This window comes from Marmota monax, unplaced genomic scaffold (assembly GCF_021218885.2).
Source record: "Marmota monax isolate L192 unplaced genomic scaffold, Marmota_monax_Labrador192_F-V1.1 WCK01_AAM20220418_F8-fsc00031, whole genome shotgun sequence".
Taxonomy (NCBI): domain Eukaryota; kingdom Metazoa; phylum Chordata; class Mammalia; order Rodentia; family Sciuridae; genus Marmota; species Marmota monax.
In genome coordinates, this window is record NW_026695197.1 from 3,238,262 (window position 1) to 3,254,698 (window position 16,437).

At 41.0% G+C, this 16,437-nt stretch overlaps 1 protein-coding gene across 1 annotated transcript; it reads left to right on the forward strand.

Annotated features, from left to right (window-relative positions):
• Positions 1-5,028: 5,028 nt before the first annotated feature.
• On the forward strand, positions 5,029-12,141 carry Ttr (transthyretin). The gene is made up of 4 exons (XM_046428462.2): positions 5,029-5,184; positions 6,079-6,209; positions 8,285-8,420; positions 11,909-12,141. Exons 1-4 carry the CDS (start codon positions 5,116-5,118, stop codon positions 12,014-12,016), a joined length of 444 nt encoding a protein of 147 aa, XP_046284418.1. The 5' UTR covers positions 5,029-5,115; the 3' UTR covers positions 12,017-12,141.
• The last annotated feature ends 4,296 nt before the right edge of the window (positions 12,142-16,437 follow it).

The window sequence follows — 16,437 nt, forward strand, 5'->3', positions numbered from 1 at the left end:
CTTATTTTAAGGAAGCAGTGGATATGGAGATAAGATCAGTCAAATCTTCTTTCATTCTAGTTGGTGTTTTTATCCAAACCCCAGTGCAGACTTCTTGTAAATAGTACTAAGCTACAAAGCATCCCAAGGATGTGATTGGAAAGTTGTCTGTTCACTGCCATTTCTTTTTTTTTTTTGAGAGAGAGAGAATTTTATTTTTTATTATATTTATTTTTTAGTTTTCGGCAGACACAACATCTTTGTTTTTCGTATGTGGTGCTGAGGATCGAACCCGGGCCACACGCATGCCAGGCGAGCGTGCTACCGCTTGAGCCACATCCCCAGCCCCATGTTCACTGCCATTTCTCCATCATGGTGGTTCAGACTTATCCTTCACAGATCACAGCCAGATTGGCCCATCTAAGTGCCACACCCCCTCAAGCCTGCCCTGCCACACTAGCTGCTTGAGAGATGCAGGGCCGGACAAAAAGAAGCCCAAGGAAAGTGGGCCAACTAGACAGAATAGTCTTGAACTTCCTTTTCTGTCTGCATATCTCCCCCTCAGTGTAGGTGGGTGAGCTTTGAGGGACTCTAGAATCCAAAACTCCAACTGCATCTAATGCCTATTTGTGGATAAAGTCCTTAAAATACATAAGATCACCAAGACAGTTGAAAATGTAGACTAAAGCATGGGTGACTTGATTGGGTATCATCTGAGCTAATAAGACAAATTAGGGTGTCCCGGATAGAGACAGGGTAGGTTCTCAAACTAGCAGTGGGGCTAAGATCACTGCTCTTGATAATATGGCCCCTGAATATGAGATCTGGCAGCATGCAAGATATCAGTTGTGGAAGATTCTCATCCCAGGGAGTTCTCAATTGCTGTTCAACTAGGATGACTTCTAAAATTGAACCACGGGAGTGAAACCATAATTACCAAAAAATAAAAAGAGGTCTAACTTACTAATTACTAAATAATATTTGCTGTAACTTGCATAGGTAGGCAAACAAGGAAGGCAGGGGACATAAAGGAAAAGATGTTTTCAGTGTTTATGTAACTCTCCGTGGAAGAAAGGCACGTGAGATTAGGCACACACAGCCTTGCCAGCCTGGGAACCGTGTTCTCTGCAGCAAGGTAAGGAAATTTCTCTGGCTCTCCCACAGCCTGGAGGAAATCTTTTCACAAAATCAGCCAGGTCCTTTTCCTCCAATTCCTCGCTTCCCTAGCAACCATCTAACCATTAATTAAATTGGCATTATGGTTTTTAAATGAGTCTTTTATGATTTGCTTATCATTAATCAAACCCTTAGGACTTATCCACCTTAAGGGGAGCTGACAAAATTGAATTCTTTAACCTACAAAAATCCAGGGCCCCCACACTGTCACTGCCCTCCCCCCCTCTCCCCACACCTGGGGAGGCCCAGTCCAAGTACTTGACCAGCCATGTGGCTAATCAGCTTATTCACAGTCATGTTAGAGAACACTCGGTGTGGACAGACCCCTGACTTGCCGTTTGACATGCACCCTCAGAAACCACGTTAAGGAGAAATGGTTTATCTGTGATACGAAAAATGATAATATAAATATAAATATTATAATATAAATAAATATAAATATAATAATATATTATATAATAAATGAGGCTGTACATTAAGAGGGAGAAGAATCTTAAACCAAGAGAGGCCCGAGTTGCTCATTAACCACCACATATTCTGAAGGAGGAGGAAGAATGTTGTTAACAAATCAGTCTTCTTCACCTCTATTAAACATCTAGATGGTAGCCACAAGGCCAAAATGTGAAGAAACACAGTACATGGGGAGGAGAAGACTTAAACTTGTAGCTTCAATGTTGCTCTAATTCTCCTCTGGTTTCCCAGCCCCGGATCCTGGTTACCTATAGTGTCGCCACAGCTCACACAGCATCTACAGCAACCACTTAAAACTCCAGGAATGTGGTGACCCTTGACCTCAACTCATCTGTCTCAACAGATCCCACGTCACCATCCTCTGAGAAGAGCTTTCAGAAATTCAAATAAACACGGAAAAGGCAGATTCTCTTCTCTTTTGGGGAACTGTGTTTATCCACATGACCCTCTCTCATCCACAGACTGCCTCTCAGGCAAGAAGCAGTGGACTTCTCTTGTATGTGTCATTGCTATTTATTTCACACAAGCAGCCCTTTGACAAAGAATGCTCTTCTTCTCTCCTTTTCAATTTTCCTTCCTGCCTCAGCCTTGTTCTCTCACCTAAAGCATGCATGCTTCCTCTCTAGAAACTGTCTGGCTCTGACTGCAGCCTACCTGTATTTGTCTTCAATCCTCTGCACAAATTTTCTCTTCTTTTGATATTAAAATAATCTCTATCTCTATATGTTTTATCAATGATTTTCCAATCAGACTCGGGATCCTCCTGTACTCTGAATTGCCTCACTTGCTCTCCACCTCTTTGTCTGGTTCAAATTCAAATTTTATTAATGATTTCCAGATCAATGCAGTGGAGAAGGCAAGCAAGTTGAAGTGTCCTAGGGCATGTGGCTTGGAGGGTGCTCTAACTCAGTGACTGACAGAATCAACTATTAAATAATGTCAATAGGATGAGGTGGTAAGTTGAAACTAACTGGATGAGATAAATCCAAGATAAACTTGAGCTTCCACATTTAGGTTAAACTGGAAAAATGAGCAAAGCACAGGACAATGGAAACTCTATGGTTATTTTAGATCTTTGTCGCCCGTAGGGTCACAATGGGTAGTGTTATAATGAAGAGGTGAGTCATAGCAACTACAATTGAAATGCCCTAAGGGTGCACATTTTGCCATAGTCCTGTGAGTTGATCTGATTTTTTTTGGATGATGTATCCAGTTTAGTGCATCACATTTGAAGAGGAACATTGACTAATGGGAAAATGCCGAAGGACAAAGTTCTGGTGAAGATTCCAGGCATCAGAAGAGAAAGCATTCAAATAAATAGGGATATCTATTTGGCAAAAAGAAAATAAGCTGTCATTTCACTACTTAACTTGCTACTGAAAGATCCCAAATCACAAACACTAATTTTCAAGAGGCTGGGCAGGCACATAGACAAGGAAAACAGGACATGCATTAAAAGAACCTCAAGTATGACAGTGCCACTGGAAATATCACCTGGCCTCTGACATGAAGGAAGGCATGTGAATGAGATGCTGCTGGTTGCTGTCCTGGCCAACAAAGATGGCCAACTGCTGCCATCTTTTCTGATTTCTTAAGACGAGATAAAAATCCAGATTTTTATGCAACATGTCTCAATTTCAACTTTAGCAACTTATTTCAAACCGTTTCAAGAAACACTGGTGTCTCTGGGCCGGTGGCAGCCCAGCGTTGCCAGTTCACAAGGTCTATAGGAGGCAATTCTTAGTTTCTACAGGGTGTAGTACTAAAACGTATGGGTGGAAGATTTCTGGGTTGTGAAAGAACTTTTGAAGATTTAGGATTTGCAGTCAGGGAACAGACTCTATCTAGGTTCTGAGCAACAGGAAATAATCAAGAGGATAATGGATGACAACATATGATATTAAAGGATTTTCTCCTTAGGCCTAGATGCTGAACCAAATCATGTTACAATTGTGATTTTGCAGCAGAATCATGGTTTCCAGTGTATAAAACGCTTTTGTATCATCATATAAAAGTTACTAGATCAGTCCTTTGAAGTAGAAAAGTAGGTGTTTCTATTTTACAAATGAGTAAACTGAATGTCTAAGATACTAAGTAACTCACTGAAGTGTCCAGGAAACTGAGTAGCAGAACTAGAGTCTGATGACTCATGGCCTCTAACTCCAAATTCAAAACTCTTTCCACTGCTACTTCGTCTTCAGACTCTGAGGCTACAGGATTCCAGCCCTAGTTAATGTTCTCCACTGGATTTGCTCATTATTCCTTTGCTACAGTTAACCCACTCTCCTGGAGTCTCCTACACCCATCCATATTCCTCGAATACCTCCTGTCCCTTCCCCCACATCCTGAAAGCTCTTATCTTTCATAATTTCTTATTAAACTTCCAACCAGACTCTGTCAGCTGTGGGAATGTTCCCCCAATTCTAGTGCTCCAAACTGGACTCATCCTTGAGATGCGTTTATCCAAAATGTTTGTCTTCTATCTCTGATATATTTGTCTTTATAAGGACAAAGACCTGTCTTAATTTATGCATGAACAAAGGCACACAGACATGCACATACATACTAGAGTTGGTACTTATCAATAAATCATCAAATTATTATAATTCCTAGACTTGTAGGTCATCCAGGAGGAAGAGTGTTGTCAACTCTAGTTTCTATTTCTAACAATCATCTCTACCTCCTTCCAGATATTTTAACTCTGACAGAAGCCAGCTGGGTATCCTTATTCTTGCATGTTCAGTGAGGAGACACAGTAAAGATTTGGTTCTCTGTATTTCAGGCTCATCAATGCCAAATTGAAATATGCTATTATTCCCTGGGTTGAGGTGAACCTTATCTGGGAAGAATACATCCTCACATATACACTCAATGTAGAGAAATCACTAAGCAGGGCTTCCGAGTGACTAAATGACTGTTTGGTTAAAACATGCTTTTGAGAATGAAGCACTGCTGAGGGTTTTTCTTGTTGGCTCATGGACATATATATAGTGCCATGATGTTTTCCAATGTACTATTATTTAAGCCAGTGTAACCTAATATCATTCAACACATACACACCAAAAAAAAAAAAAAAAAAAGAAAAATCACAAATTACATCTGTCATCTAAAATGAAAGACAAAAATGAATAGCAAATGGGAAACATGAACAGAAATAAAGCAGGGTGGAAGATCCCAAGAATGCTGCTTCCATTAGTCAAGCAGGGAGAGGCTAATTTTGCTCTGTTTAGGTTGGGTTTTAGTGATCCAACTAGTCAAATGACCAGTTAAGAATATTCCACAGAGCTAATGTTCCGATGCTCTAATCTCTGTAGACAAGGTTCATATTTGTGTGGGTTACTTATTCTCCCTTTGTTGACTAAGTCAATAATCAGAATCAGCAGGTTTAGAGTCAGATTGGCAGGGATCAGCAGCCTGGATTGGAAAAAGAGGGTATAAAAGCCCCAAACCAAGAGTAGCCATCACAGAAGTCCACTGGGTCCTGACAGGATGGCTTCTCACCATCTACTCCTCCTCTGCCTCGCTGGACTGGTATTTGTGTCCGAAGCTGACCCCGTGGTGAGTGTTAATTCTGTCAAGTCCCTTTTGGACATTGCAGATGTACATTAGATTAAATATAAGTGACTTCTTCCAGCTTTAACAACCAGCTTGTGTTACTAGGGCAAGGGTACTTAGCACCTACATTTAATATCATTGATTTGAACTTCAAAAACAGCTTAGGGCTTTTTTCTCTGTTGTGTTCTTTACTCTGTTGCTTTAGTGCATTAAGTCTCAGTGCCTAGCACACCAGTGTCCTCAGACACATGATAGAAATAAAGATATCATCTTAATGAAGCTGATAATATTGAATTTTCCTGAAAGCATCCCTTTATAAATATAGTTAGGGCAAAAACTACAGAGATTATACTCTGGCCCTTTGGCTAATCTGAATGTGTTTATGGATTGATTAATGTTTGTTTGGTGAACAATATTCCAGTCAGATATCTGACTCTTAAATCCTCTGGAAGAATTAACTAATACTACCAAAGGGGCCAGGAAGTACTCTGACATTATTTGACAACAGATAGTAAGAGGGAATTACTATAGCAACCACTTATTAAAACGACCTCAGGAAAAACTATTCAGTCCTATGACACATTGCATCTTTTCAGTATTTCACTCAAATGGAGAGGCTGAACAAAGCAACCGTTCTCAGAGGGCTCATTTTATCCTTGAAAATTCATTATGCACGTCCCTGGTCAATAGCAGTGTGTCTGGAGGCAGAAACCAATCTTGCTTTGGAAACAATTATGCCTGTAATATACTGAGTGGGAAAGCTCATTAATTGTCAACACTTATGTTACTGGTAATTGGATCAGCATGTATTTCCGGCTTTGTTGTGGATTTCCAACACCATAAAGAATAAGTCCTTTCATTCTGGTTAATTTTGTTGACTTCTCACATGTCTCTCAGGGCACTGGTAAAACCAACTGTCCTCTGATGGTCAAAGTCCTAGATGCAGTGCGAGGGAGTCCTGCTGTGGAGGTGTCTGTGAAAGTGTTCAAAAAGGCGGCTGATGGCACCTGGGAGCCATTTGCCTCTGGGTAAGCTGCCAGAGAACCCTGCCATGGGATTTGGTTCTATCCTTCCATTCACCCTTTCCACTTTTTCCATCACCAGCTAAAGAACCTACAAGTACCCAGTGGCTTGGAGGCGAAGGAAGGAGGATCGTGAGTTCAAACCAGCCTTGGCAACTTAGCAAGGCCTAAGCAATTGAGCAAGAGACTGTCTCAAAATAAAACATTAAAAAGGGTTGGGGATGTGGCTCAATGGTTAAACGTTCCTGGGTTCAATCCCTGGTACCCACCCCCCACAAAAAAAAAACTCCTATGAATAGATTGAAAATGTAGACAAATATGGCCTGAGAAGGATGTCCTCTTGCTTTGCTTAGCTGGAAGTGACCAGAGCATCATTTAGGGCTGATGATAAGAAAAAGAAAAAGATGGAGTGTCTAGCTGCTCTACTCTAACAGGAGTCAAACTTTTCAGGTCGCAGACTACTTGAAGAAAGAGAGAAAACTATAGACGCCATTCCCAGAAAAATGCACAATAAACACACTATACAGAAATATATATAGAATTTCAGGATTTTCACAGATTCCTAAGGTGAATCTAAAGTTCCCTAAGGTGACATCCATGCTGGAAAAATTCTTAAAATTTTAAGCATGATGGACAATGTGTGTTAATTTATTAATAAAAAGAAAGGAATTGAGAAAGAACATTGAGGGGACACCTAGGAGGAGTTTATATAGAATCCAGGGCTTTTGTACCTACTATGTACAAAACTGGCTATTGTCAAGCTTAATTAAAAAAAAAAAAACATCTAGGAGAAGGACATGTAAGGCAAATTCTAGCCACAGACTAATCTCTCCATCACCCATCAGTGTGGAAAAATGACTTCTCACCTTTTATTAACCACTTTACCATTTTCATAGAGCTTTTCTACCTCCACTAGCAAGAATTTCAAACAAAATCCATATTAGTAAACCTAAACAAACTAACCAAAGGAAGCATCACTAAGAAACCCTCATCATCAAGCAGAAAAGAAGCTCTGAAGTATTTCATCTCCTGGAGAAGAATTTCTGTTGGGTTTTAATTGAATCCCAAGAACTACTTTATGAATCTTCTTCACCCATCATTAGGAAGATCATTTCCCTCATGCAGTTTTAATTGAGATTTTATTTTTTAACTCACTCATGTTTATGTAAAATGCCAAGCCCAACATGGGAGATATTCTACGTGGGAGATAGACTGGACACCAAAAGTATTCAGATGTTCCTATACCAAGACACACATGCACAACACATAAAAAAGGAACTGAAAAGAAAAAACAGGGGCAGTCATGATCAAAATCACTAAAGACAACTTCCATTTTTATCCGTCTTGGGTTTGTAGTCTAATTGGGAGCCATTTCTAACATTTCAACAATTGAGCGGGTACCTAAATAGAAATAGAATTTCCCTAGTATTTTGTTTTGGCAAAGAAATACCAAAGAGATCAATCATATAAAAGGAACAAGAGTCAATATAGGCTCTGCTTTGTATTTTAGATTTCCCACAGTGTGAACAAATAGTACTCTCTGAAAGGCAGCCACATGCCAGTGGGGACAAAAGTGATATCCTGTGGTCCTGGGGAACAGGAGAGTTCCTTATGGCCACTTAGAGTACCTTATGGCCACTTCCAGGGTGTGTCCTGAATTTTCATCCAATCACCAACCGTGAATCCCAAGATTTTATTATTGTTATTGTTGTTGTTGCTCTGAGGATAGAATCAGAGCCTCACACATGGTAGGCTAGTGCTCTACCACTGAACTACTTCCCCAGACCTAAGACTTTTTAAATTAACATTATACCTGTATTTTGTTCTTATAAGAACAAAAATGTACAATGAGATAATTGGAAAGTTTCAAAAATTTTCTTGCCACTTGATTTCAGAGAGTTACTAGTTTGGTTGAAAGGGAAAAAAAAAAAAAATATATATATATATATAATATCACACATACATATGTGTATATATCACACACAAATACATACATACACACACATATGTGTGTGGTACCACTTTGCTGGGCCATTTACTCCCTTCATGCCTAACTTAACCTAGACTTATGTACCTTATAGGAAGACCGGTGAAAACGGAGAGCTACATGGGCTCACAACAGACGAAAAGTTTGTAGAAGGGCTCTACAGGGTGGAATTAGACACCAAATCCTACTGGAAGGCACTTGGCATTTCTCCGTTCCATGAATATGCAGAGGTGAGTACACAGACCCTGGAGTTGTTTGGGATTTTTTTTTTTTAAGCTCCAGGATATGCACAGTTTGCACTTATCATACCATGGAAGTAAGTATACTTTCCTTAAGTGTCATAAGGAAAGTTCTGAATGACCACAGGTTCCCTTTCCCATGTTACCATCATAAATCCACACTCTGAGAAGCCAACCCTGTTCTGAGTCTGGTGAAAACTCATTTGGCAACATAAACTTCTGTAACACTATGATGGTCTATTCATCCCATCTCATGTGAGTATTTGTTTATTTGCTGAAAAATTATTAATGTTTCATTATGAGGCAGCCCTCCCGTCCTCACTTAAGGTGTTAGGTAAACAGAAGAAAGGATGCACCATTTTATTTCTCTTAAAAGCTGGGAAATGCTGTATTCAAAACACATCTGGCTCCCCAGAGGTTTGAATAAGCCATTCTTGGCAATGCATAGAAAGACAATAAATTCAAACTAATAATGGCAACACAATAGATAAAATCACTAAGTGTACATCACATGTCAGGTGCCATGGTAAGTGTTTTCTACTAACCTAGCTCAACCTCATGACCAACCCACTAAGGTCAGTCCAATTATCCTCACATCACAGATAAAAGCGAAGCATGGAAGGTTACATGACTCATCAAAAGTCACATGGCTAGTAAGTGGAGGAGCAGGCCTGTTTACCAGCAGGGGCCAGGCTGGGTTTGGCCTCACTTCTGATGTCCTCACACTGCCTTAGGAACCCTTTTTCTTGTGAGAAGCCAAGTTAAAAAAAAAAAAAGAAGAAGAAGAAGAAGAAGAAGAAGCAGCCATATTTGTAAACTTTGGTTCATTCTCTTCTTTTCCTTATGAGGTAAGGATCCACCAGCAGTTATACATGGGCCCAGTCTCCCTGCCACCTCCTGGACTGAACTCCATAAGTCATTTAAAACAGATGGCTGTCATGGAAATAGAATCCAGATTTGTTGGTCAGAGTTAAAGATCAAGTAATTCCATCGAAAATAGCTCAGCATGAAAGGCAACCATTCTCTCTGGCTTAGTCATGGTTGAGAATTTCAATTAGCACAGAACAGTTCTTTTAGCAGACAGTGTTACCAAGGAAACTGTAGGTGACTGTTTGACTTCTGGGGCCCACAAGTCACCAAGGGAGTCCCCTCTACCAGGAAGTATGTCTCTGGCTACTCCTCAGCCAGGCAGAAAGACAAGACTTTTGAACAGGGGAGTGCAGGGATCAGCTTGGGCACAGCACAGAAGGCTCTCAGCCCTACCCTTCAGCACTGGATTAGCCTCCCTGGGCCCCTTCCACCCTGGGTCACAGCCTGAGGGGACCATCTGAAAAGGTTTACCACTATACAGCCCACGAAGGGGCTGCTCCTATTCAATAGATATCAGCTACTATTCACTCTTTAATGATCATTCAACAAATATTTGAAAAATAAAATCCTGTATGTGTTGAGCACTCAAAGATACCAGAGATTTAGAAATGAAAACACACCCCCTGCTCTTGGAATGGAAGGGAAGTGGATAATATTAGACATAGTAGGAAGAGTCATAAGCCTAGTTTGGAGCCTGAAAGAAAAAGGGGAGCAAGAGGGAAAGAGAGTAGTGAAGCATGTGTCCCTCACACCTCACTCCAGGGACAGTGCACAGTGGCTTCAGCCATGAGCTCCATTCCTGCAGATAAGCACCTCCCAGAGACTCACCGCCCTTCAGAGCTGGTCTTCGCCTCCTGGCCAGTGACCCAGGTAGCCATATTAGACTTACTGAGGAGAATTAGAAAATTTCCTATGGAACTAATATGCCTCTTCACTTCATGGATTTTTGATTACAAGACTATGCCTTTTACAATTTTAAGGGAGACAGAGCCAGAGGCTATTGTCACCAAAAAAGTTAGGAAATTTTTCCTAGTTGCTTCCAGGGTGAACCTGAAGGAGTCCCTCTCTTCTTCAGAAGAAGATTCTTAGGAGAGTCTCACCTCCCTTTGCCTGAATGTTCTTTTTATGTTTGGTATGGTTCACTCAGATATTTTTTTCCTCCTGTCCCAAGTCTTCCAGTCTTCTTTGATTGGAACAAAAAGTCTATTAAACACTCAACCCAGGGCCTGCATACAAAAATAAGTAAAACTAAATACCCCATTACTGCCCTCCAGATTTCTCCTCAATCAAATCAACCCCCACTTCCCTCCCTCCTGTCGCCTAGGCCACCCAGCCCCTGAGTCTCAGATACTCCAGTGACTTTGAGAAGTGTGACTAATGAATTACAACAGCACTTTGATCTAGTTGGCCCAGTCAGAAAGCTCAAAAGCATTCATACACATTTCAGAATTCCAATAGGCTTTTCCACAATCTCTTTGTATTATAAGTAGAATTCTATAATTCTATAATTCTATTATAAGTAGAATTCTTTTAGTTCATATTCCATTCCTTGGTATATACATATACTTGTTCCTTTTCCCTGGGCGGGGGAGAATCTAAATTTCTAAGCTAAATACAAAGAAAATCTCTGGGCTTGGAGACATGAGACTTGCCTTCCTGGTGGGGCTCTGTCATTTTATGAACTTGGGTAAACTAATTCAGAAGTCTGGTTTGCTTATCTGTAAAACAGGAAAAACAGTTCCTCCCGATCCAAATTTCTAGTTCTCAAAGTAGGACTTTGGTCAACCTTCTTAGCCGGTCTCCAGTCTCTGGATGCCGGTGTTCACCTTCTCCTCACCTTTTTTCTGAAGCCAAGAAAATGGATGTTAGGCTGTGACTCCACTCAGTCAGGCGAGAGCCATCCAGACTATGGGGTGAATTGCAAAACAAGAGACTCATCATGCAGGCAGTAGAAAACTTACTTTCTTCTGATTTGTTATACATGACAGCAGAATGCCTTTCAATTCATAGCACACATATGGAGCACAATTTTTCACTTCTCTGGTTGTACGCAAAGTAGAGTCACACCATTCATGTCTTCATAAGTGTACCTTGGGTAATGATGTCCATCTCATTTCACGGTCTTTTCTACCCCCATGTTCCCTCCCTTCCCCTCCCTTTTGCCCTATTTCAAGTTCCTCCATTCCTTTCATGCTTCCCCTCCTATCCCCATTATGGATCAGCATCCACTTACCAGAGAGAACATTCGGCCTTTGGTTTTTTGGGATTGGCTTACTTCACTTAGCATGATATTCTCCAACTCCATCCATTTACCTGCAAATGCCATGATTTTATTCTCTTCTAATGCTGAGTAATATTCCATTGTGTATATATACCACAGTTTCTTTATCCATTCACCTATTGAAGGGCATTTCTGAGAACTGCACAAGACTCCAGAGGCTTAATCTGCCAGGGTATTTGAATTTTTGCTTTTTGTTCTAATTGTTCCCCCAAAATGAGATAATAAAATAAAAATAATTAATTTTGCACTGGATTTCCAGTGATCTCTCTGACTGTGCCTCACACTTCTGGGCTCTGTTACAAACAGCTCTGTCTGTCCTCTCCCCTAGGTGGTGTTCACAGCGAATGACTCTGGCCACCGCCACTACACCATCGCTGCTCTGCTCAGCCCCTACTCTTACTCCACCACCGCAGTAGTCAGCAACCCCAAAGCATGAGGAGCTTACGGAGTGACAGGATCCCACACAACTGACAGTATTCCCTTTGTACAAAAGCAGTGTTCCTACTCTATAAGCTATGTTAGAAACTCGGGAAGAGACAATAAAACATTCCCATGAAAGCACCTCCCATTTCGTGAGAACTGATTTTTTTTTTATCCACTTGTTGTTCCTTTCTCCTGTTGGAAAAAAAATTCAAATTTTACACAAAAGCAAAAAAAAAAAAAAAATTGCTGGCAATTTTCTAGCCAGAACTCTGGGAGAGATCCAAATTTCCAATGTCTTGCAAGCAAAGCACACATTAAACATGATCTGCAGCTGTTAAAAACACAGATTCTGCAAATGAGAACATTTCATTTTTCTGTAACCTTCGCTGAATAGCAAAAGATGAATGGTAAGGGCCCATTTCTTTACTCCAGGCATTTCTTTTAAGTGCTTTACTGATTTTTAAGAGTAGTGCCGAGCCAGCTGGATATATCTGCAGCAACTCAGCCCCTCTGATCCATCTGGCACAATCAGCTGAGTAAGGGACAAAACCACAGAGACACTCACACACCCAAAACGCTTTGATGAATCCAAAATCTATGTATGGAGGACTCTCACGGGGGGCCAGGCACTATTGCAGGTGCTCGAAGCATCAAGAATAAGACCGGATGCCTGCATTTAGTAAAGTGCCCACAACCTTTTAAGAAGATAATTATATCATCCATCCTGCTTTGACAAGGGGCTATGGTACAAAGCACAGAGAGAGTAGGAAGGAGGCAGAAGCCAACAGCCCGAAGAAGTCTGAGATGATCTCGGAATAGCCTTCACTCAATCTGAGTTTTGTAGTTAAGTGGAAAAGGGAGAAGGGATTCTAGGTAGAGAGAATAAAGACTGCAAGACCAGGTCAAGGAAAACAACTTGATAAAAAGAGGAAACAGCTTGATTCATAATGTAATTGTGTTAAGGTGGGTTGAGGCTGTGCAGTTATAACAAACCACCCCAATTCTCAGCGGTGTCTCGTTCATGCCAGGTCCAATGCAGAAGTTCTTGCTCTGGCAATTCTTCAGGACCTTTTTCTTGTAAATGGTGACTCTGAGATGCAGCTTAATTTAGTCTGTGACTTCAAGGGTCACTCTGGTCACATCTAGCCAGCCGACAGAGGGAAGAGAAAGCGTGTGGTATTAGGCCCCTGTGTGCTGACACAAGATCAAACTGGCGTTTTACTGGTCAGAGCTAGTTACTTGGTGTCATAATCTGTTTTCTGTTGCTGAAATAGAATACCTGGCACAGACAGGATGATTTATAAAGAACAGAGGTTTATTTCGGTTCATGGTACCGGAGGCCAGGAAGTCCAAGAGTATGGCCCCAGTATCTGCTCAGCTTCTGGTGAGGGCCTCAGGCTGCTGCAACTCATGGCAGAAATCCAGAGAGCAAGTGGGCACATCTGAAAGAGCCAAACCATGAGACAGCCTTGCTTTATAACAAACCACTCTCGTGTAAATAATACAGTCCCTGCAGAGGAGGAACTGACTTATTGTGAGCATTATCCCACTCAGAAAGGCATGAATCCATTCATAAAGGATCCGCCCTCATGACCCCAACACCTCCCACTAGGCTCCACCTCCCACCATGGCCTCATTCAGGAATTAAGTTTCCAACATGTGAACTTTCATGGGACACATTCAAACCCTAGTCCATGGTCCCATCTAGAGGCACTGAGAAATAGGGTTCCTGGCCAGAGTCTTTCCCCAGGACAACTCTACATTCTGGAAGAACAGGGTGAATCTGAGTTGGTCAACACTGTCTCTCTCTGCCATAGTAGAGTTGAGGTGGTGGGAAATGAGGTCCCAGTGAAACCCAGCTTTACCTGTCACCCACTAGAGCTGGAAACTTTATCTTAAAGGCAACAGGAATCTATTGAAGGAAACCTTGTTATAAGTCACCCTCTGTGGCTAGAGCAAGGAGAGTTATTGCTTGCATAGAGTCTCCAACCAGAATCCTTCAGTGAACCTGAGCCAGACACACAGCTTAGACCTAAACATCCCATGAAGTCTTTCCATTGTCCTACAATTTCAAATCTAATATCTTGATACCATCTATCTGGCTGCATAGAGAGAAAGCAAGAAATTTGGAAAGAATGAAATGTAAATTTGGACTTTTTTTTGGGGGGGGGGTACTGGGGATTGAACTCTGGGGTGCTTAACCATTGATTCACATTCTCAGCCCCTTTTATTTTATTTTATTTTTTTGAGACAGGGTCTCACTAAGTTGCTTAAGGCCTTGCTAAATTGCTAAGGCTGGCTTTGAACTTACAATCCTCCTGCCTCAGCCTCCTAAGTCACTGGGATTACAGCCACCATGCCCGGCTGGACTTTATAATGTATATTGAGATTTTCTAAAATATGTGGCCAACTGATGTCTCTGATTCTGTTCAATGTTGTTAGCAAATCTTTGTCCCACCTATGTTAGATTAATCCATATCAAATTGCCATTTTTGTACATTATCATTATTCTTTTTCTAAGAGGAAAACTTTAAAGGAGACACAGGGAGAGCTCCATGTGAGGACACAGGCTGAGAATGGAGTGATGGAGCTTCAGAGTGGGAACACCAAAGATGGACAGCCATCAACAGAGCTAGGAGAGAGCAAGAAAGGATCAACCCTTCCTGCACGGTTTTTGGAGGGAGGATGGTCCTGCAGATGCCTTGATTTCAGACACCCATCCTCTAGAACTGAGACAATACATTTCTGTTGTTTTAAGCCACACTGTTTGTGGCACTGTTTCTGTAACCCTAGAAACTAATATAGCCATATAGCCTCCTAGGGGGTTCCTTCAAATTTTATTCTGGGTTTGTATTCATTGAAACCTTTGCCACCTGAAAAGTAAAAAAAAAATACATTTACTACATCTAATGTTTATTTCAACTTTTTATTTATTTATTCACTTTGCTTAGTAATGTTGAATATATTGTCTTGTGTTTATTGGGCATTTAAACATCTGTGAATTTCATGGCAAACACTCAGTCAGCCACATAATACGAGGAACTATTTATCTAATCCTGATTATAAGAATTTTGTGTATATGAAAGATAATATGAATTGTGTTTTTAAAGTAGATGTAATATGTAGAGGAATATTTGTAGTTGTAAAAAAAACACATCAGTCAAGACACCTTATATATCTAGGAGTTTATATTGTCTGTTTTTGTTTGTTTGTTGCAGTACAGGGGATTGAACCCAGAGACATTCTATCACTTGCTACATCCCCAGCCTTTTAAATTGTTGAGACAGAGTCTCCCTAAGTTGCCTAGGTTGGCCTTGAACTCATAATTTGCTGGGTTTACGTATGCACTGCACCATGCCTGGCTAGGAGTTGATATTGTCAATATATTGTATTCTGTGCCCCATGTTTGATAAATAAAGCCTTATGCAATTCACTGGTGGGGGCAGAGGAGATAATCACAAGACAGCATGAAAGAAGAATGGGAGAGGAAGAACCTAGAATATACACGACATTGTTGTTGCAAAATCATAGGCTAGTGAGGATGAAGGACAAAATTCAATTTTAGCAAGGAGAGAATGGCGTCAATTCTCCACAGCCCAAGTCCACCAGAGCACATCAATTCAGGTCAATCAGTGTGCTTATTATTCTTTTCAACAAGAAGAAAAACATACCAGGAGATCCAGAAGGCGGCTCACTAACAAGGTGTCAGAGAGGAACTGTCAGAAAATCTGGACTTTGGAAGTGTGACTTCGAGGAGAGACTAAGGAAGTGGGGGTGCACTCTAAGTTGGATGCTGTCAGAAAGTGGGTGCAATTCTACAGCTGGGTATCTCCATGGCCTACCTATGGGGAGGGCAAACCAGAGCCAAGATAAGAAAGCTGGTAATTGGTCAAACAGCAGTAGTTACTCACCTCAGGGAGATGTAAGTGTGTGGTATTTTATAGGTTTCACAGTAATTTTGTCTTTGTGTTACTTTGTCAGGGTCTCAATGACCTTGTTAGATGCTGATGTTCTGTGAGATTGTTGTATCCAAGGAGACAACACGGCCAGCTGTTAGAGTTAGATTAGCTCCTAATAACATCGAGGCCAGCCCTGGGTGTCAGGAGCTGTTTTTTACATTTCCCTCTTTTGCTCAATGTCTATTTGAAATAGAAAATCAACAGCAAGATCAGTAATAGCTTTGCCGTAGGCTGTGAGAGAATTAGAGGAGTCTCGGGCATCTTTCCTGGCAAGCAGGTTGAATCGGATGAGCAAGTGATTGAGCTCAGGAATATAGGCAGAAGCACAGATTTGTAGTCATTTGAACATGAAGTTCAGTTTTAACCAACTTGAACTTGAAGTAGTCAGGCCTGCTTTTAATCTCATAACTTTGAAGTTGACATTGTGTGCACACACAGAAAAGAAAATTAAGATATCTCTTGAAAATAAAAATCA